Source organism: Kogia breviceps, chromosome 15, assembly GCF_026419965.1.
Source record: "Kogia breviceps isolate mKogBre1 chromosome 15, mKogBre1 haplotype 1, whole genome shotgun sequence".
In the NCBI taxonomy this organism is placed as follows: Eukaryota; Metazoa; Chordata; class Mammalia; order Artiodactyla; family Physeteridae; genus Kogia; species Kogia breviceps.
Genome location: NC_081324.1, coordinates 31,673,410 through 31,694,848, shown reverse-complemented (window position 1 = coordinate 31,694,848; position 21,439 = coordinate 31,673,410). Strand labels below are relative to the sequence as shown.

Genomic DNA, 21,439 nt, shown 5'->3' with positions numbered 1-21,439 from the left:
CAGGGGAAGGAGCACCGTCCAATCAGTACCGCCAGTCTCAATGGACAATTTAGTCAAGGTCTCTTTTAGGGTCCTATTCATCCTTTCTACCTGTCCTGAACTTTGGGGTCTATAGGCACAATGCAATTTCCAATCTGTCCCCAAGTACTTGGCTACCCCCTGACTTACCTGGGCAACGAAGGCAGGTCCATTATCAGATCCTATTACCTTAGGAGCTCCAAACCTGGGGAAAATTTCTTCCAATATCTTCTTAGCTACTACATTGGCTGTTTCCTTCTTGGTGGGGAAGGCCTCTATCCACCCTGAAAAAGTGTCTATGAAAACTAAGAGATATCTGTTACCATATCTGCCTGGGCGGATTTCAGTGAAGTCAACCTCCCAGTAGGCTCCGGGTCTGTCCCCTCTGAGCCTCTTGCTGCTTATCATGTTTCCTTTGTGGGAATTTACCTGTTGGCATGGAATACATTCCCGAGCAATTTGCTCGGCCAATTTGGTTAATCCAGGGGTGTCATAGCCCGCCTTTTGCAACAGAGACACCATTTTCTTAGTGCCCAGATGTGTCCATCTATGGATTTGCTGTAACATAGACTTTGTTTGCTGGGGGGACAAGGACCCCTTGGTTGGGGTGGGCACTGGTGTCTCAGGGTCTGTGTTAGTCAGTTCCAGGATAATTTCTCCTAATGCCACTTCTCGGGCCACTCAATCGGCCATATTATTTCCTTTTATTAGTGGCGAATTCCCTTTTTGATGCCCAGGGCAGTGAATAATGCTAACTTTGGTTGGGAGCACCAGGGCTGCCAGCAGGGCTACTATTTCTTCTTTATTCTTAATTTCTTTTCCCGCCGAAGTCAGTAACCCTCTCTGTTGATAGATGGCCCCATGGACATGAGCGGTAGCGAAGGCATACCTACTGTCCGTATAGATGTTAACCTTTTTATTTTCAGCCAACTCCAAAGCTTTAGTCATGGCTATTAGTTCAGCCCGCTGAGCGGAGGTCCCCTGCGGCAGCGCGGCAGCCCATATAATTTCTTTCCCGTCTACCATTGCAGCCCCCGCCCGTCGCTTACCTTCTTCTAGGAAGCTGCTCCCATCCGTAAACCAGGTAAGGGTAGCGTCTGGGAGGGGCTGGTCTGTCAGGTCTGGTCTGGTTCCGTGCGCTGCCGCTAGCACCTCTTGACAGTCATGAATGATGGTGGTGCCTTCTATGTCAGGGTCCGGTAACAGTGTAGCAGGGTTCAGCCCGGTGGCTGAAGTAAATTTAATGCGGTCCGAATTCAGGAGTAGAGTCTGATAATGTGTTATTCTGGCGTTGGTGAGCCATCTATCAGGCGGTTGGCGAATTACACTTTCTAGTGCATGAGGTGCAGTTATTGTCAGATTTTGTCCTAAAGTCAGTTTATCTGCATCTTTTACCAGTGTGGCCACGGCAGCAATTATTTTCAGACAGGCAGGCCAGCCAGCTGCCACAGGGTCTAATTTCTTTGATAGGTATGCAACAGGGCGATTCCAAGGGCCCAGCTTTTGGGTCAGTACTCCCTTTGCAATACCTTTGTTTTCTGCCACATATAGACGAAAAGGTTTAGTTACATCGGGTAGCCCTAGGGCCGGGGCTGATAGCAAGGCTCTCTTAATTTGGTCAAAAGCCCGTTGTTCCTTGTCACCCCATGTGAATGGGGTGCCGCTCTTGGTTAGGGGGTACAGAGGGGCTGCCGGTTCAGCAAACCCCGGAATCCATAGCCTGCAGAATCCAGCCGTTCCCAAGAATTCTCTAACCTGTTTGGGACTCTTAGGGGCAGGTATTCGGGCCACAGTGTCTTTTCTACTTTCTGAGAGCCATCTCTGTCCTCCTTTTAGCAAATATCCCAGGTAACTGACCTGTCGCTGACAGATTTGGGCTTTCTTCGCTGATGCCCGGTATCCCAATGTTTCAAGTTCCGTCAGCAGTCTTTCAGTCCCCTTGATGCAGTCCTCTCGGGTTTCCGCAGCTAAAAGAATATCATCAACATATTGAAGCAGAGTTACCTGGGGGTTAGATTCTCTGTACGATGCCAGGTCCTGATGCAGTGCTTCATCGAAGATGGTAGGAGAATTTTTAAATCCTTGAGGCAGGCGTGTCCAAGTCAGCTGGCCTGCTATTCCTGAGGCAGGGTCCTTCCACTCGAAAGCAAAGTAGGGCTGGCTGAGGGAGGAAAGTCTCAAACAAAAGAAAGCATCCTTAAGATCTAAGACAGTGTACCAAGTATGTTGAGGTGGGAGAGTACTCAAGAGGTTATAAGGATTTGGCACAGTGGGGTGTAAGTCTGTTACCTGCTTGTTTACCTCTCGTAGATCCTGTACTGGCCTGTAATCATTAGTCCCTGGCTTCTTAACAGGCAGGAGAGGTGTGTTCCATGCTGATTGGCATCTCACCAGGATTCCTAATTCCAGCAGTCTCTGTATATGCGGACGGATGCCGTCCCGAGCCTCTTTGCTCATAGGGTATTGGCGGATTGTTACTGGTGTGGCGGTAGTCTTAAGTTCCACTACCACCGGGGGGCGGTATTTTGCCATCCCCATCCCCGCAGTCTCAGCCCAGGCCTGAGGGAACCTGGTCATCCAGTCCTGCATATCAGTTTGAGGAGGTGAGGGTTTCTCATAGATCCTGTGTTCATCTTCTAATCTCATAGTTAAAATCTGGAGGACCCTTCCCTGGCTATCCGTTATGGTGGGTCCCCCGGGCTGGAAGTGAATCTGTGCCCCGACTTTGGAGAGTAGGTCTCTCCCCAACAGCGGATAGGGGCATTCTGGGATGACCAGAAATGAGTGGGTCACTTGCCCCATTCCAAGATCTACAGTCCGGCGGGTGGTCCAAGAATATTGTTTATTTCCTGTAGCCCCTTGGACCCATGACCGTTTGTCTGAGAGAGGCCCTCTTGGTTGCAGGAGGACTGAGTGCTGAGCTCCAGTATCCACCAAAAACTGAACTGGTTCCCCCTCAACTTTCAAGGTTACCCTGGGCTCAAGGAGGGGGCTTGAGCCCTGACCCCCCTAATAATCTTCTTCATCTAGGGGCAAGACCTTGTCTTGCGGCGGGCGTCGCCCGTCCTTTTTCTTCGGGCACTCCAGTACCCAATGTCCTTTCTCTTTGCAGTAGGCACACTGATCTTTATCTAATGGTTGCCTTCTGTTGCCTCCCTGTCTGCCCTTATCTCTAATGTTCCCTCCTCCAATTACGGTAGCCAAGATTTTGTTTAAGTTTCTCTCTTGTCTCTTATCCCGTCTTAACTCACGGGCTTCCTGTTCTTTCTGTCTCCTTTCCTCTCTCTCGTCCTGTTCCTTCTGTCTCCTTTCTTCCTTTTCTTCCTCGGTTTCTCTCTTATTGTATACCTTATCTGCCTCCTTGACTAGATCCTGGAGAGAGAAACCCTGGAGACCATCTAGTCTCTGTAACTTCTTTCTGATATCAGGGGCCGCCTGGTCAATAAAAGCCATAGCTATGGTGGCCTTGTGTTCCTCAGAAGTGGGGTCATAGGGAGTAAACCGCCGGAAGGCTTCCATTAGCCGCTCTAGGAACACAGTTGGTAATTCCTGGGGCCCCTGAGTTACCTCTCTTACTTTTGCCAAATTCGTGGGCCGTCTGGCCGCTCCATGGAGACCCGCCACTAGAGCCTGGCGATACATTTTCAGGTGCTCCTTACCTTCAGGAGTGTTAAAATCCCAGTTCGGTCTGACAAGAGGGAAGCCAGCGTCAATCTCATTAGGCAGCTGGGTGGGCTGCCTGTTTGTGCCTAAAACATTTTTCCTAGCTTCTAAGAGGACTCTTTGTCTTTCCTCAGTGGTGAGGAGAGTCTGCAGAAGCTGCTGGCAATCATCCCAGGTAGGCTGATGGGAGAAAACAAGAGATTCTATTAAAGCAGTGAGAGCCTGTGGGTTTTCAGAGAAAGTAGGGTTATGCATCTTCCAGTTATAAAGATCTGCAGAGGAAAAGGGCCAGTACTGGAGGGGCCTATTCCCATGGTTGTCCGGAGGGCCATATTCTCTAAGGGGTAAAGCGGTAGAATCCGGGGAAATAGCCCTCCGGCTTCTGGTGCCCGCCGAGGGACCCCCCCCTTCTGCCACAACAGGTGGCCCTATTGGTGCGGAGGGTTGCGGAGCTGGGACTGGGGAATCGGGAGGCGGTATGGGGTCTAGGGCTGGAGGGTAAGGTGGTGGTGGGGGATCGAGGAGAAGCAGATCGGACTGCAAGTCTGGATATATCGCCTTCTGTGAGTCCGGGGCTTCAGATGACTTCTCGGCGTCCGGGGTTTTTTTCAGGGCCAGTACTTCCGGCCGTGCTGGTGCGCATGCGGACATGCCTGCTGAGAGAACAAAGGGCCGGACCCACGGAGGCGGGAAAAGAACTAGATCTTCCCAGACCAGGATATATGGTGTCTGGTCTGGGTGTCCGTGGGGTCCTGTGTTAAAGACCCTAGACTTAACTAGCCTGATCTGATCTAGCATAAAGGATCCTTCGGGTGGCCACCCTGTCTGAAATGTGGGCCACTCAGAGGTACACAGCGCTTGCCATCTCCCTTTCCTTACTTCTACCGAGAGATTATGGGCCCTAGACTTAACTTCGGTCCAGTGACTTAGAGTAAGAGAGAGAGGCGTCGTCATAGTTTGTCCCATTATCGTCCGTCAGGAGAAAGATAGAGCACAGGAGAGCAATAAAATTTCAGAAGACACACATTAATATTGCCGCCGCGAGCTCGTTTTAAACCGCAACCAACTCAGATTCAGATGGCAGTTTGTATATCCTGCCAGGACCGATGAAGGGGAGACAAAATTGTCTCTCCTTCCAGATGGACCACCAGGGCGTCCCCCAGGGTCCGTGGACACCAGCTATTGGCACGTCTGCCTAGCCAGGAGTCCAATACAGATTTCACAGAGAACCGGTTCGCGCGGCTTCTTTCTGATGGCGGCTTACAGAGGACAGAAGACGAACAGACAGACAATTAGGCCTACCTGATACCTCCAACTCCCGAGATTCCGGCGACCCGGGGCGAGTGGGGATCCCGGACGAGCCCCCAATCTGTTAGACCCGAACGATCTCCGAAGAATCCCAGCTCGCCCAAGAACCGCCAAGAGTCGAGAGTCGCTGCAACACGCAAGAGGTTTATTAGGAGCCGGTGCACCGGGGTTCCTTGTCCTCACGCAGGAGGCCGAAGAGGAACCCCCCCCAAGCGGAATTACATACATTTTATAGTTTTCATTATGTAAAGTGTGGATATATCAAGGGTTTTTTTCTCATTGGTTTGTTTGTTCCTGGACCGGAGTGGGGACTTGGCTCTAGTTCCTTGATTGGTTAACTGTTGGATACCTGCTTTACATTTACCGGAGTGGGGGTCTTGGCTCTAGTTCCTTGATTGGTTAACTGTTGGATACCTGCTTTACATTTACCGGAGTGGGGGTCTTGGCTCTAGTTCCTTGATTGGTTAACTGTTGGATGCCTACTTTACATTTACCGGAGTGGGGGTTGAGTCACATGAGTTATGGTAGGCTAGGGCAACCTTTAAACTCTGGCTTAGTTATTCTAATCACCCGCCATACTGGTTTGCTGAGGTTTCATCCCCCGCCATACTTGTTTGCTCGGAGCGGTTTCTGCCTAGGGCGGGGACATTCCATTATCTTATTGCCAGCGAAAAAGCTTAAGGCTCAAAAGTATCGATAGGGAAGTAGGGGTGTAAGTATAGTTGAGGCCCTACATACATACATGTGATCTTAGCAGAAGGGTATGTGCAATCAAACACACATCTTGGTAGAAGGCTAACCACAGGAACAGATATCCTAGTTAATGGTTTTAGTGCTTTTATAAGTATAGGAAGATGGAAGAATTTGGTTCATAAAAAAATTTCTCCTGGGGCTTCCCTGGTGGCGCAGTGGTTGAGAATCCGCCTGCCGATGCGGGAGACACGGGTTCGTGCCCCGGTCCGGGAGGATCCCACATGCCGCGGAGCGGCTGGGCCCGTGAGCCATGGCCGCTAGGCCTGTGCGTCCGGAGCCTGTGCTCCGCAACGGGAAAGGCCACAACAGTGAGAGGCCCGCATACCGCAAAAAAAAAAAAAAAAAAAAAAAAAAATTTCTCCTGAAAATATCTAACTATCTGATGGCTTATTTGGCCAGTTTTCCCAGAGGACAGAGTTCCTTATGATCTCTGCACTGAATTCTGTTCAGGGTGTGTTGAAGGTCAATGACTGCAATGGATAATGACTTAATTCTTCTATAACCAGGTGACAAGAGGTATTCTTTAGTTGACAAAGCCCAGGCTTCTTTTGCCTTTAAACTGACAAGTCTGGCCTTGCCTGTATATGACTACATGAGATCCTCTATTTGTGTGTGCATGAATGTTGGATATTGGATCAGTAAACTTTTAAACTCTTCCAGGTAGTACTACATCTCATAGATCCTACTCTGGCACCATGTTTTATATGTAGTTATGTTTTATATATTTTTACTATAAAACTTCTGAGAAACTGGAAATTTTTATAACTTTTAAAATAATTTAAATGAAAGGAACTCACATGAACTTACAAAGAATTCTCTATTTGAAGTAATTATTTGTAACTGCCTCTAAATAGAAGTAAACCTGTGACAGAAATTTGGAATCTCTGAAGGGTAATATCCTAAGTGCTTTTGAGTGGTGAGGTGTTTTAAATGAAAATTCCTTCATAAAAACATTGTTGGCACAGTGTTGTATATTGAAAGTACTGACTACTTAATTTTACTTGTGTTTCTGACAGTTTGTAGAAAACAGAAAAAAATTTCAAAATGGACTTATCCTTGTTAGGGTCCAGAATAGGCTGCCCCCAAATGTGCCTCAATGGCATATTGGTCATTTTGAACTAAAGTTACTTAATAAATGGCCAATGCAAAAGGAACATTCTGCTCCTGCTTTCTGTCTCCATGAATGCAGGAAATAAGTCTCTTATGTAAAAAGTGTACTCCCTGCTTCTGGAGGTAGAAGGACCCTCTCATGGCCAAAGATAGGCCATTCGGGTTGAGAAGGCTATATCAACAAATCTTGTTACTTCTTGAATTTACTATCCTAAGCCCAAACTCTGTTTAGATTCTTCACTATTTGGGCACCAGAAACCTAAGTTTCTTTGCCCTCTCAATTTCTTACAAATTGTTTCTTTGTCTACAAAGTATAAGAGCTGCCTGCTTTGGACACTTCTTAGGTCCCATTTCTATGGAATGTCCATGCACATGAATTAAAATTTGTTTCTTTCTCTCCTGTTAATCTGTTTTGTGTCAGTTTTATTATTAGTCCAGCCACAAGAACTCAAGAAGGGTAGAGGGATAAATTTCTCCCTCCCCAACATGCTTCACATGAAAATGTTGAATGGGTTGAAAGTTTTACAAAGAATATATTTACCACATGCAAGCATATTGGGCTACCACTTAAAGGAATAACCCTAGGTCAAAGGCATTCTGCTCTTATAACAATAAAAATATAAATCAGCAAAAGTAACAGATGTCCAGGGAAGTTGAGAATATAAAATTTCACAGTTTTTTTTCTGGGAAGAAACACATTTAATCTCCATTTCTTAATTTCATGTTTTGTTTACTTGAAATTATACAGAAAGAATAAAATTTACAGAGCTTAGAACTCTTATAATAAGTCTTTGGGACGCACTTGTTTGTAAACTTGAACAGGTAGATTGACCTACTGGATCTTCTTGTGTCCTTGTCTATAAAGTGAGGATAAGAGCATAACATATCCTTCAGATTCTCCTCTTTTCCTTAGCCAGTTGAAAGTCCATTGTGAACCATTATAATCCTTCCCTTGCATGCTCTCTCAGAAGTGACGTTGCATCTTCTCAGTTCATCACTGAGACCCATAATGTCAGCTAGTCCCAATTTTGGTGTTTGTTAACTTTAATCAGTTGGATAAGGTGATATCCACCAGGAATCTGCATTATAAAATTAACAGTTTACCTTTTAAATTAATTATTACTTTGAAGATACTTTGAGAAAATGTTAATATCACTCTTCTTATCAAGCACTCATCCACTTATTTTCAATTCCTTGATGATTGTCTAACTCAATTATTTCTTCTATATCTAAAAGAGTTTGTCTTTCCATTTATTTATTCATTTATTTATATTGATATGGTTTTAGGGATTCTTAATTATATTTGCTGCTGTCATTATTTATTTTGATGAACAAATATTCCTAGGTTTTTCTAGTGAGCTTACCTTCAACCTGGTCTCTGATATGTCCCAAGAATATTTCAGTACTTTCTAGAGTTACAAGATGATCCAGGGTCATCTGTACTTTTGCTGCCATAGTGCTGGAGTCAGCTTTTTTTTCTAAGGACTCCTGTTTCTTTTAATGGAGAAAATAGTATCTAGAAGTAAAGATCTCTGTGCTAGAAGTACTCCTTGCTATTGATGCTTTATTGTTTCATGGATCTCTCTGGCTGAGAGTTTTTTGATAAATGGATGTTCCTTCCTCCACACAGAAAGCCAACTTAATCATGGGACTCACATTGTGTTTTTACCTTTTTCAAGTATCACAGTTCTGTGCTTTACGTTATGACAACCTTTTACATTTTGTGCAGTCTTACTGATGTATTCTATGGAAAGACAAGAAGATATCAATTACTCTGTCATGGACCTGAAGTAAGATTTTGTTTTGTTTTAGAGCAGGTGAGAGACATTGTGAGATACAAATTTTAACAAATGTTTGCTCTAATTCAAGCCTACTTATGGAAAAAAAGAAACAAAGGAGACATTAATTAGAAAAACTATCATATAAACATGGAATATTTACCATGAACTATAAAGTCTTGACAAATACCATGTGGTCAGAGTTTCCCTATACACAAGATATGGCCTCTGTAGGACACCAAGTAAAAATGTTGCCTCTGCTTCAATCAACTTAGTCTTTTTAGTTTGATTCAATTTTGCAAAGTCTTACCCCTCTCCAACTTTTGACAGAGGTTTGCACATTTCATAACTCTCTATTTGTTTCCTCTTTATAAATGCTCAGAATTAGAACTGTTCTTTTTTATGGTACCTTAAGGCTAAAGAGAGGAAAGCTAAGGAGGTGTGACATATTTTTTTCAGACTCACAAAACTTTTCCCCTCAAATAAGTAATTCTAAACAGAAAGTAAATATTTTAAAGCTATGTAACTCCTTTCTCAAAAGTATTGTCAAGTTGTATATATATCAAGGTGGTATATGTCATTTGACAAAGATAACAGAGATTAATCTACCTATCTACTTATTGCTTCATCAGTAAAATTAGTAAGAGTTAAGAATACAATTTTTTCCTATGAATCTTGGTTATGTTATCATAATGTTCATTTAATTTGATAAAATAATTTTACTTATTACCATAATATTATCAGAGTGATTTATTGCTAATATTTCATTACATCAGGCTAACAAGAAAACTTGCAGCCAAGGCACAATTCAGTAGAAGGAAATTGTGGAAAAATGAAAATTTTTTACTAATAATTTGTGTTACCCTGTGAGTCAACCTTAGTAGTAGTTATTAATTTTGTTTTCATTCATTGTTTAATCTTTAGTTCATAAAATAAGTTTGCAGTTGGGCTGGGAAATACAGCAACATACTGCACCACTTTCAAAGAAAAGTGGAAGCTGAATTTATATTTATTCAGCAAATATTTTTTATTACACTTTACAACAAATGCCCTATGTAAGAATTTAAGTAGCACTTTCAAGGCTACATGGTTTATTTTATGGAAGCTGAAGGTTAACTCAAGTCTTCTGACTTAAAAACCATTTTCTAAATCTCTCATAGCAGATGGCAACATATTGTATCACAATCAAATGAGTGTTGGGACCTGTGAGTATTGTAAGACAGTTAGCCTTAAAGAGGTAATGAGACTAGGGCTACAACCTGAATAATGAATGGAGTTTCACTGAGAATGGTGGATGAAAAAACCCTTTTGGAAAAGGGAAAAATAATAGACAAAGGACTCAGGAGCATGCCAGTTGCTATATTCATGAATATGCCAATGAGAGAAGGCCAATAAGACTGAAGGATCAGAAATCCAACAAGTGCATTTCAGGCAATGGTCTGGAGCATGTTTCAGTCATATAAGAAAAATCAGCCATTCTCAGTTCTGATTCCAGGGGTAGGAAGACTATGCCAGTAGTCATTATATGGTAGGGGGTTGATTATAAAGCCTCAGGATTTTGACTTGACTATACTACAAAAGATTTTTCCTACCTAGCAAAACCACCCCTTTCTGACTCACTTTTAAATATGTTCTGACTCTTCTCTGGGTGACTCACTTTCAGGGTGTGAGAATCTTGCTCTCAGGAAAGGGCATTTTCAACTCCTGAGACTGCCATAGAGGCTCAGCCTTAATCAAAGGGAGAGAATAATTGCCCATGCATTTTAACTTCAGAGGCAGCAGAATGGAAAGAGGACTAGAGCACAGAAGACCTGAGCATTTAAAACTGAGACACTATGAATGAATTGCTTAAGTTCTCTGAGTCTCAGTTTATGTATTTACTTTAAAACTGGAATTAATGCCTCCCCGACAGACTTCCCAACATTGATTCTTAAGTGACATTATATAACTGAAAGGGACTTCCTTATTCAGTAGTAATAATCTCATGACATTTCAATTTTTACTAGTCTTGGTGTTAATCAATCTTTAGGGCTCCCTTCTCCATAGTAACTAAAGGAAATGTATTTAAGCCAACAGGGCAAATATTAGTGAACTCTTTGATATAATTACATATGATACCATGCATCCATATTAACCCTGTTCTTTCCCTTCTTATTCCCATGGTCTTAATTCTGGATCTTGTTTTCAGTCCATATTATTCCAACAGCCTCACTCAGCCTGCCTTTTAAGGCCAAACCACCTCCATTCAAATGATTCTTCTTGTTACTGAGTCTAAGCTCATTTTGCTTGCCACAGGCCAATAAATTGGGTGGTGAGGTGTTGGAGCAAATAATAACCACTTTATTCACAAAGTCAAGAGTCTAAGAAGATGATGGACTAGTGTCCTAGAGAACCATCTTACTGGGGTCTTTGTGCTCATTTATCTTATAGAACAAATAAAGGGGGAGGTGAGGAGGTAACATAAAAAGGCCATAAGTTGTTACAAATATCTCCTGATATTGGCCAGACTCTGGGAGGGGATGTGTTCTTTTTCCTGCAGCCATTTACAGGTGGGCTGGGTCAGGATGTTTCCTGTGAGCTGAACAAAGGTATTTTAGTTTAGCAATCAGACATGGGGGACAGGGTTCCCAGAGATGGACCATTATGTATATTTTCAGCAATAGACAACATCCCTTTAGTGATTAACTTGTAATAAGAGAAATAGAAAACAAAGGTTAAAGTAAAGGAAACAGATCCAATATGGAATCAGATTTCTACTTCCCTATTACATTCTCACTCATCCAGAATAAACATTCACTGTCCTACTCAACATCCTTCAGTTCCCACTGACTTTCCTCCCCAGACCCACTATAACTTTAAGTCTAATATTCTTAAGATTGGCATAACACTCAGGACCTGTCATCATCTGCCCTTTTAATGTTTCCCCAAAACACACAAAAGATAAGAAAGACAGCTAAATTTAGCATTAAGCAGACAGAACTCAAATCCAGGTTTTCTGACTCCCAGGCCATGACTTTTTTTGTCTGAATGATGCTGGTAAAATATTTAACCCAAGAAGAAAATGTTATTATGCAAGTAACTATATTAGTGTCAGTGGTACTGCTAACATTACAGCATTTCTACCTAATGATACCTAGCAGGGCCCTGTGGGGCTCCTGGGCACAAAGTATTTCTGTGTTCCTATATTTTGATTACAGGATATAGACTTCATTCAGCCTTCATGACTTTCCTTGAGTTCCAATGAGCAGATTCAAGCAGTTGTTAATTAGGGAAGGAAGGGGATGTGAGACAAGGGAGAAACAAACAGTCAAGAGAAACAATAGTGCAGCCTCGGGGCAAGGTCCCAAGCCTTGGGGCAACGTTCCCCATCAACTGGTAAACACAATATCTTTGAGCCGTTTTGCAGATACTGAAACCCCCTGCAAGTGGGAGAAGTTAATGATTAACGATGGTATGATGCCCACAAGCATGTAGACCCCAGACAGGTTGGAATGTGAAGGTTGGTGATGCTGACTCCAACTTATCTCACCACCAACGCATCAGAAGAATGTCCATGAGCTGCTCATGCCCTCTTTGAACCACTACTATAAAACTTCTCACAATCTTCTCCAAGTTGGAGACACAGTTTTTCTAGGCAGAAGAACACCGTGTTTGCCTGGCAAAGTAATAAAGCTATCCTTTTCTACTTCACCCAAAACTCTGTCTCCAAGGCTTGATTTGGCACTGGTGTACAGAGAAGCTGAGCTTTCAGCATCACTAAGGAAAACAAATAAATAGAAAATAATATATATAGTCATCATAACTAACATTTATTCAATACATACTATTGTCAGGTATGGTGAAAAGGACTTTGCACACAATATGTCATCTAATTCTCATTATAAGCATAAAAACAGGTACAACTTTTTCCCTACTTTACAGGTGAAGCCACAAACTCAGATTATATTCCTTTTCCAAATTCAAATAGCTGAAGAAAGAGAACATGCATCTGTGCTCTTAACCACTATGATTTGTAGTTAACTGAAGTAGCCACCTTACTTTGGAGATGAGTGGATTGGGAGGAAAACATTTAAAATCTGGTAGAAGATAATACAAACTGCACATTTAAAATTAGAAGCCATCAGTAAAATAATAATAATATATCTCAAATATATTACCTTTCTAGTTTACTGAGTGGACACATTCACATTTCTAGCTTTCTACATAACCCAGCATTTCCCAAAATATAATTGACAAAAATATGGTTTAAAATCAATTTAAAGTATATAAAAATAATATTTTCTCTTTTTGCACTTGTTGAAATTATTGGGTATATTTCGTAGCTGTAGTTCTTGCTGAGCTGATTATCAAACGTCTCTGTGGTTTATTTTTTACTTTGTAAATATCACATTTAATGAAAAAAATGTTAACTAAATTATGTCATTCATGAATTTAAGCAAATAGTTCTTGACATATAACATGTTCCCATCTTAAATTCAATTGACATGATCTCAGAATAGATGTTATATTAACTTCTTACATGTGAATTAAGTTTTCACATTTTAGGAGAAAAGGTTGCTCTATAGCCATGCTTTCTCCTGACACCTCATTATCTTCTCTCTCACCTGAATGAAATTAATTGCCCTGGTCATTTACATTCAAATAATGTGTGCATTGTGGAAAATAGCTGAAGATGATAAATTTCTTTTCACCACTTTCTAATTTATGTCTCTTGTCATTGATTAATCCACCTGGTATTTGGGTGAGTTTAAATTTCTAATTAACATAATTGGAGTATGTTTCCCAGTCAAAAATAGGTTCTGGGAACTCTAAGTGTGAACAATTTTTCATTTATTTAACCCCAAATAATTGTAAAAACCCTCCCTTTCTAAATTATTGAGGAGGGAGCAAGGGTGCATTTCAGGAGTGCTTCAGTGAATTTGATGAAAGTATTTCTGAGAATCGTTTTTTCAATTCTAATGTTTAAAAACAACATTTAAAATCTCACATTAATCTTCACTTTGTAGAACAGTGCTTTGCTTTTGTTAAAGTGCATGGATGAGGTTCAGAACAGGAAGTTTCTAATCATAGATAACCTTGCTGTAGGGAAATCATTATAATGCAATCCACACTCAATATTTCTCTATTTTGTAATAAATAAATCCAATACTGTCTGATGACATCTTTTGGAACATCCTTCTTTCTGTTTAGGAAGAAGAATTCTATAATTGGGTGAAAGATGAGAACAATACCCTAGAAGTCAAAGTAAGTTTAGTAGTGGAAACAGAAGGAAATGATGAGAAATGATTAACCTTGGAGGAAATGATTAGAAATAGTCAAGGACTATCTCTTCTTTTCTTTCTTTTTAAATTCCCTTTCTTACTCTCACTTGCCATTTTAGTATTCCTTTTTTTAAATTAAAAGTTACAGAAAAAGCCAAAGGCTAATATAAAAAAAAAAATCTATGTAACTACCACTCAGAACTATTGAATGTTAATATCTTTTTTTCTTTTTTTTACATCTTTATTGGAGTATAATTGCTTTACAATGTTGTGACAGTTTCTGCTGTACAACAAAGTAAATCAGCTATATGTATACATATATCCCTATATCCCCTCCCTTTTGAGTCTCCCTCCCACCTTCCCTATATCACCACTCTAGGTCATCACAAATCATTCAGCTGATTTCCCTGAGCTATGTGGCTGCTTCACACTAGCTATCTATTTTACATTTGGTAGTGTACATATGTCAATGTTATTCTCTCACTTTGTCCCAGCTTCCCATTCACCAATGTGTCCTCAAGCTCATACTCTATTGTCTGTATCTTTATTCCTGCCCTGCTACTATGTTCATCAGTACCATTTTTGCTTTTGTTTTTAGATCCCATATATATGTGTTAGGATACGGTATTTATTTTTCTTTCTTACTTACTTCACTCTGTATGACAATCTCTAGGTCCATCCACCTCATTACAAATAAATCAATTTTGTTCCATTTTATGTCTGAGTAATATTCCATTGTATATATGTGCCACATCTTCTTTATCCATTCATCTGTTGATGGACATTTAGGTTGCTTCCATGTCCTGGCTATTGTAAATAGAGCTGCAATGAGCATTTTGGTACATGACTCTTTTCGAATTATGATTTTCTCAGGGTATACGCCCAGTAGTGGGATTGCTGGGTCATATGGTAGTACTATTTTTAGTTTTTTAAGGAACCTTCATACTGTTCTCCATAGTGGCTGCATCAGTTTACATTCTCACCAACAGGGCAAGAGGCTTCCCATTTCTCCATATCCTCTCTAGCATTGTTTGCAGATATTTTAATGATGACCAATGTGAGGTGATACCTCATTGTTGTTTTGATTTGCATTTTGCAAATGATTAGTGATGTTGAGCATCTTTTCATGTTTTTGTTGGCAATTTGTACATCTTCTTTGGAGAAATGTCTAAGGTTTTCCACCCATTTTTAGAATGGTTTCTTTCTTTTTTTGATATTGAGCTGCATGAGCTGCTTGTATATTTTTGGAGATTAATCCTTTGTCAGTTGCTTTGTTTGCAAATATTTTCTCCCATTCTGAGGGTCATCTTTTCATTTTGTTTATGGCTTCCTTTGCTGTGCAAAAGATGTTACGTTTCATTAGGTCCCATTTGTTTATTTCTGTTTTTATTTCCATTTCTCTAGGAGGTAGGTCAAAAAGAATCTTGCTGTGATTTATATCATAGAGTGTTCTGCCTATGTTTTCCTCTAAGAGTTTTATATTGTCTGGTCTTACATTTAGCACTTTAATCCATTTTGAGTTTATTTTTGTGTATGGTGTCATGAAGTGTTCTGATTTCATTCTTTTACATGTAGCTGTCCAGTTTTCCCAGCACCACTTATTGAAGAGGCTTAGTTCTCTCCATTGTATATTCTTGCCTGCTTTGTCAAAGATAAGGTGATGGGTTTAATCTCTGGGCTTTCTATCCTGATCCATTGATCTGTATTTCTGTTTTTGTGTCACTACCATACTGTCTCAATTACTGTACCTTTGTAGTATAGTCTGAAATCAGGGAGCCTGATTCCTCCAGCTCCTTTTTTCTTTCTCAAGATTGCTTTTGCTATTCGGAGTCTTTTGTGTTCCCATACAAATTGCAAAATTTCTTTCTGTAGTCCTCTAAAAAATGTCATTGGTAATTGATAGGGATGACATTGCATTGAATCTGTACATGGCTTTAGTAGTATAGTCATTTTCACAATATTAGTTCTTCCAATCCAAGAACATGGTATATCTCCATCTGTTTGTATCATCTTTGATTTTTATTTTCTATCACTGTCTTATAGTTTTCTGCATACAGGTCTTTTGCCTCCTTAGGTAGGTTTATTCTTAGATATTTTATTCTTTCTGTTGCAATGGTAAATAAGAGTGTTTCCTTAATTTTTCTTTCTGATTTTTCATTGTTACTGTATAGGAATGCCAGAGATTTCTATGTATTAATTTTGTATCCTGCTACTTTACCAAATTCAGTCATTAGCTCAAATAGTTTTCTGGTGGCATCTTTAGGATTTTCTTTGTATAGTATCATGTCATCTGCAAACAGTGAAAGTTATACTTCTTCTTTTCCAATTTAGACTCTTTTTATTTCTTTTTCTTCTCTGATTGCCATGGCTAAAATTTCCAAACCTGTGTTGAAAATAGTAGTGAGAGTGCACACCCATGTCTTGTTCCTGATCTCAGAGGAAATGCTTTCAGTTTTTCACCATTGAGAATGATGTTGGCTGTGGGTTTTTCATATGTGGCCTTTATTATGTTAAGGTAAGTGACCTCTATGCCTAGTTTCTGGAGAGGTTTTATGATAAATGTGTGTTGAATATTGTCAAAAGATTTTTCTGCATCTACTGAGCTTATCATAAGTTTTTTATCCTTCAGTTTGTTAATATGGTGTATCACATTGATTGATTCGCATATACTGAAGAATCCCTGCATTCCTGTGATAAATCCCACTTCATCATGGTGTATGATCCTTTTAATTTGCTCTTAGATTCTGCTTGCTAGTATTTTGTTGAGGATTTTTGCATCTATTTTCATCAGTGATATTGACCTGTAGTTTTCTTTTTTTGTGACATCTTTGTCTGGTTTTCGTATCAGGGTGATGGTGACCTCATAGAATAAATTTGGGAGTGTTTCTCCTTCTGCTATATTTTGGAAAAGTTTCAGAAGGATAGGTGTTAATTCTTCTCTAAATGCTTGATAGAATTCACCTGTGAAGCCATCTGGTCCTTGGCTTTTGTTTGTCAAAAGATTTTTAATCACAGTTTCATTTTCAGTGACTGTGATTTTTCCATTCATATTTTCTATTTCTTCATGGTTCCATCTTTGAAGGTTGCACTTTTCTAAGAATTTGTCCATTTCTTCCATGTTGTCCATTTTATTGGCATATAGTTGCTTGTTGTAGTTTCTCATGATCCTTTGTATTTGTGGTGTCAGTTATTACTTCTCCTTTTTCATTTCTAATTCTGTTGAGTTTTCTCCCTTTTTTTCCTGATGAGACTGACTAATGATTTACTAATTTTGTCTATCTTCTCAAAGAATGAGCTTTTAGTTTCATGTATCTTTGTTATTGTTTCCTTCATTTCTTTTTCATTTATTTCTGATCTGATCTTTATGATTTCTTTCCTTCTGCTAACATTGGGGTTTGTTCTTCTTTCTCTAATTGCTTTAGGTATAAGGTTAGGTTGTTTATTTGAGATATTTCTTGTTTCTCAAGGTAAGATTTATTGCTATAAGCTTCCCTCTTAGAAGTACTTTTGTTGCATCCCATAGGCTTTGGGTCATCGTGTTTTCATAGTCATTTGTTTCTAGGTATTTTTAAAATTTCCTCTTTGATTTCTTTAGTCATCTCTTGGTTGTTTAATAGCATATTGTTTAGCCTCCATGTGTTTGTATTTTTTAGTTTTTTTTTTCCTGTAATTGGTATCTAGTCTCATAGCATTGTGGTCAGAAATGTTGCTTGATACGATTTCAATTTTCTTAAATTTGCCGAGGCATGATTTGTGACCCGAGATGTTGTCTATCTTAGAGAATGTTCCATGTGTACTTGAGAAGAATGTATATTCTGTTGGTTTTGGATGGAATGTCCTATGAATATCAATTAAGTCCATCTTGTCTAATGTGTCATTTAAAGCTGGTGACTCCTTATTTATTTTCTGTTTGGATTATCTGTGCATTGATGCAAGTGGAGTGTTAAAGTTCCCTAGTATTATTATGTTACAGTCAATTTCACCTTTTATGGCTGTTAGTTTTGCCTTATGTATTGAGGTGCTCCTATGTTGGGTGCATATTTTAAATTATTATATCTTCTTCTTGGATTAATTCCTTCATCATTATGTGGTGTCCTTTCTTTTCTCTTGTAATAGTCTTTATTTTAAAGTCTATTTTGTCTGATGTGTTTATTGGTACTCCAGCTTTGTTTTGATTTCCATTTGCATGGAATGTATTTTCCCATCCTTCACTTTCAGTGTGTATGTGTCCCTAGGTCTGAAATGGGTCTCTTGTAGACAGCATATATACGGATCTTGTTTTTGTATTCACTGAGTCAATCTGTGTCTTTTAGTTTGGACATTTAATTCATTTACATTTAATGTAATTATTGATATGTATGCTCCTGTTACCATTTTCTTAAATGTTTTTGGGTTTTTTTTGTAGGTCTTTTCCTTCTCGTGTTTCCTGCCTAGAGAAGTTCCTTTAGCATTTGTTGTAAAGCTGGTTTTGTGGTGCTGAATACTCTTAACTTTTGCTTGTCTGTAAAGTTTTTGATTTCTCCATTGAATATGAATGAGATACTTGCTGGGTAGAGTAACCTTGGTTGTAGGTTTTTCCCATTCATCACTTTAAATGTATCTTGCCATTCCCTTCTACCTGTAGAGTTTCTGCTGTAAGATCAGCTGCTAACCTTATGAGGATTCCCTTGTATGTTATATGTTACTTTTCCCTTGCTGCTTTTAATATTTTTTCTTTGTGTTTAATTTGTGTTAGTTTGATTAATATGTATGTCCACATGTTTCTTCTTGGGTTTATCCTATTGGGACTCTATGCTTCCTGGACTTGATTAATTATTTCCTTTCCCATGCTGAGGAAATTTTCAAGGATAATCTCTCAAAATATTTTCTCAGACCTTTTTTTTTTTTTTCTTTTTCTTCTGGGATGTGTATAATTTGAATGTTGGTGTGCTTAATGTTGTCCCAGATGTCTCTGAGTCTCTCCTCCTTCCTTTTCATTCTTTTTTCTTTATTTTTCTCTGTGATGCTTATTTCCACCATTCTATCTTCCAGCTTATTTTTCCATTCTTCAGCCTCAGTTATTCTGCTATTGATTCCTTCTAGAGTATTTTTAATTTCAGTTATTGTGTTGTTCATTACTGTTTGTTTGCTCTTTAGTTCTTTTAGGTCCTAGTTAAACGTTTCTTATATTTTCTCTATTCTATTTCCTACAATTTAGATCATCTTTACTATCATTACTGTGAATTATTTTTCATGTAGTTTGCCTATTTCCTCTTCATTATTAGGTCTTGTGAGTTTTTATCTTGCTCCTTTGCCTGAAAGATATTTCTCTGTCTTTGAGGTCTCCTTTGAGTTCTACAATATTTGAGGTCTCCTTTCCCTAGGCTACTGGGTCATAGTTCCTCTTGTTTCTGTTCTCTACTCCCAGTGGTGAAGTTGTTCCAGTGGCTTGCATAGCCTTCCTGATGGGAGGGACTGGTGTCTGAATTCTGGTGTGTGAGGCTAATTCTTTTCCCTCTGATGAGCAGGGTTATGTCAGGTTGTGTATTTTGGGTGTCTGTGAGCTTATTATGACTTTAGGTAGTCTGTGTGCTGATGGGTGGGTTTGTGTTCCTGTCTTGTTTGTTGTTTGGTGTGAGGGGTCCTGCACAGATAGCTTCTGGCATTTGGGTGGAGCCAGGACTTGTATTCAGATAGAGGTCTTCATGAGAGGTCTCAGCGATTAATCTTCCCTGGGTCTGGGAATTTTCTAGTGGTCCAGAATTCTGAACTGTGCTCCCACCCCAGAGACTCAGGCCTGACTTCCCGTAGAGGAACCAAGACCCATTAAGCTGCTCATCCCAGCAGTAAAGGGGATTATAAAGAAAAATGTTTAACAAAACTTCAGACAAATGGTAAAAAGTAAAATCAAACAAACAACAACAGAAACAAGGAAGGTGCACACACAGAAAAGAATCAAAAACAGAATGAAATAAAACAACAAGCAAGAGAACAACCAGACAAACAAAATAACCCAAGAACAAAATCAATTAAGAAGAAAACTGACTAAAACACATAACTAAAAAACAAAACAAAACAGAGTGCCAATTGAAGAATGAAGCAAAAAACAAACTGACAAAAATGATTTTTAAAAAGGAAAAGAAAAAGAGAAAGGCAAAAAAGACAGAACAACAAAAAAGCAACGTAGAAATAGAAATATAACAAAGTAAAATAGAAAATATATTAAAGAAAAAAGAAAAGACAAAGAAAACCACAGAGAAATGCTAAAAACAAAATCAAACAAGCAAAAATAGAAACAGCAAAACACACACATGCAAAAGAAACAAAAACAGAACTAAATAAAACAAAAAGCAAGAGAACAACCAGACAAATAGGAGGACTCAAAAACTAAATCAAACAATTAGGATAAACAGTAACAAAAACGGAAGACCTAAAATCAAAACTAAAGCAGTGTGTCAACTGAAAAATAAAACAAAGAAACAGAACAAACCGATAAAAATGATTAAAAATAATAATAATATAAAATAAACAAAATACATAAAATGAAATAAAATTAAAAAGGAAAAAAAATAGGACAACAGAAAAGCAAAGTAGAAAAGGAAATATAAAAATAATTAAAAATACATTAAAGGGAAAGAAGGAGAAAAAATAAGGGAAAAGAACATAGAACAACAGAAAAACAAAGTAAAAATAGAAATATATATATATAAATTTTTAAAATATATTTTAAAACATGAAAATCCCAAAAGACTAAAAAAACCACCTAAAACAACAAGAAACAGACAAGAAAAAAGAAAAAAAACAACAGAGAGCCAGAACCAAAATCAAAATCAATCAAAACATAATAAAGTGTATAGTAATAAGTATGTTTCCCTGGGTTCTCAGTTGTAAGTGTCCTTGCACAAGCCATGAGCCACAGCCCATGTTTGCCTCCCCAAGAGGGTCTCCTCTGTCACTGGGCTGGTCTCTAGACCAGCTGTGGGCCCTGTGGGTACCACTCAGACTCTTATCTGGCCGAATTTTTGCGTGTACTTGCCCCCAAAGTCTACAGCTGTCAGAGGTAGACTGTTTTCATGTGTGGGAATACTCATTGTCTACTCAGATATTCCGTAGATGCAGGGTATACATAGCTGACCATGGGGATTTAATCTGCAGCTTGTACAGCTGATGGAAAGATTTTTGATCTTCTTCCTTAGTCGTCCCATCCCTGGGGTTCAGCTTTGGTTTTATCCTCACCTCTGCATGTTGTCCACCCACAGGAGTCTGGTTCTGAGTCTGCCTTGGAGCTCTTTGGTCTGCCCCAGTGAATACAGGGCACAGAGGTGGTATGACTCCTTGGATTGCAGGATCTCCAATGACACCAAATGTGCAGGGAAGCCAGTGGCCAAGGACACAAGAGATATGGCCCTACTGAGGGCCTTTTCTTGTACTCAGCATAAAACACATGAGGGCCAGCCTTGAGGGTTTTTTTTTTTTTTTTTTTATTGCTCAGCAGCCAGCACACGAGAGCCAGCCCTGAGAGGGCTTCTTTTATTGTCCATCAGCAGGCACCAGCATGTGGGCAGAAAG

The 21,439-nt window shown here is 39.5% G+C and overlaps 1 protein-coding gene across 1 annotated transcript; it reads right to left on the bottom strand.

Annotated features, from left to right (window-relative positions):
- Positions 1-699: 699 nt before the first annotated feature.
- LOC131742143 (uncharacterized) lies at positions 700-4,647 on the bottom strand. The gene is made up of 3 exons (XM_067015691.1): positions 3,678-4,647; positions 1,774-1,985; positions 700-1,287 (listed from the first exon to the last, which is right to left on the bottom strand). Exons 1-3 carry the CDS (start codon positions 4,645-4,647, stop codon positions 700-702), a joined length of 1,770 nt encoding a protein of 589 aa, XP_066871792.1.
- Between the last annotated feature and the right edge of the window lie 16,792 nt (positions 4,648-21,439).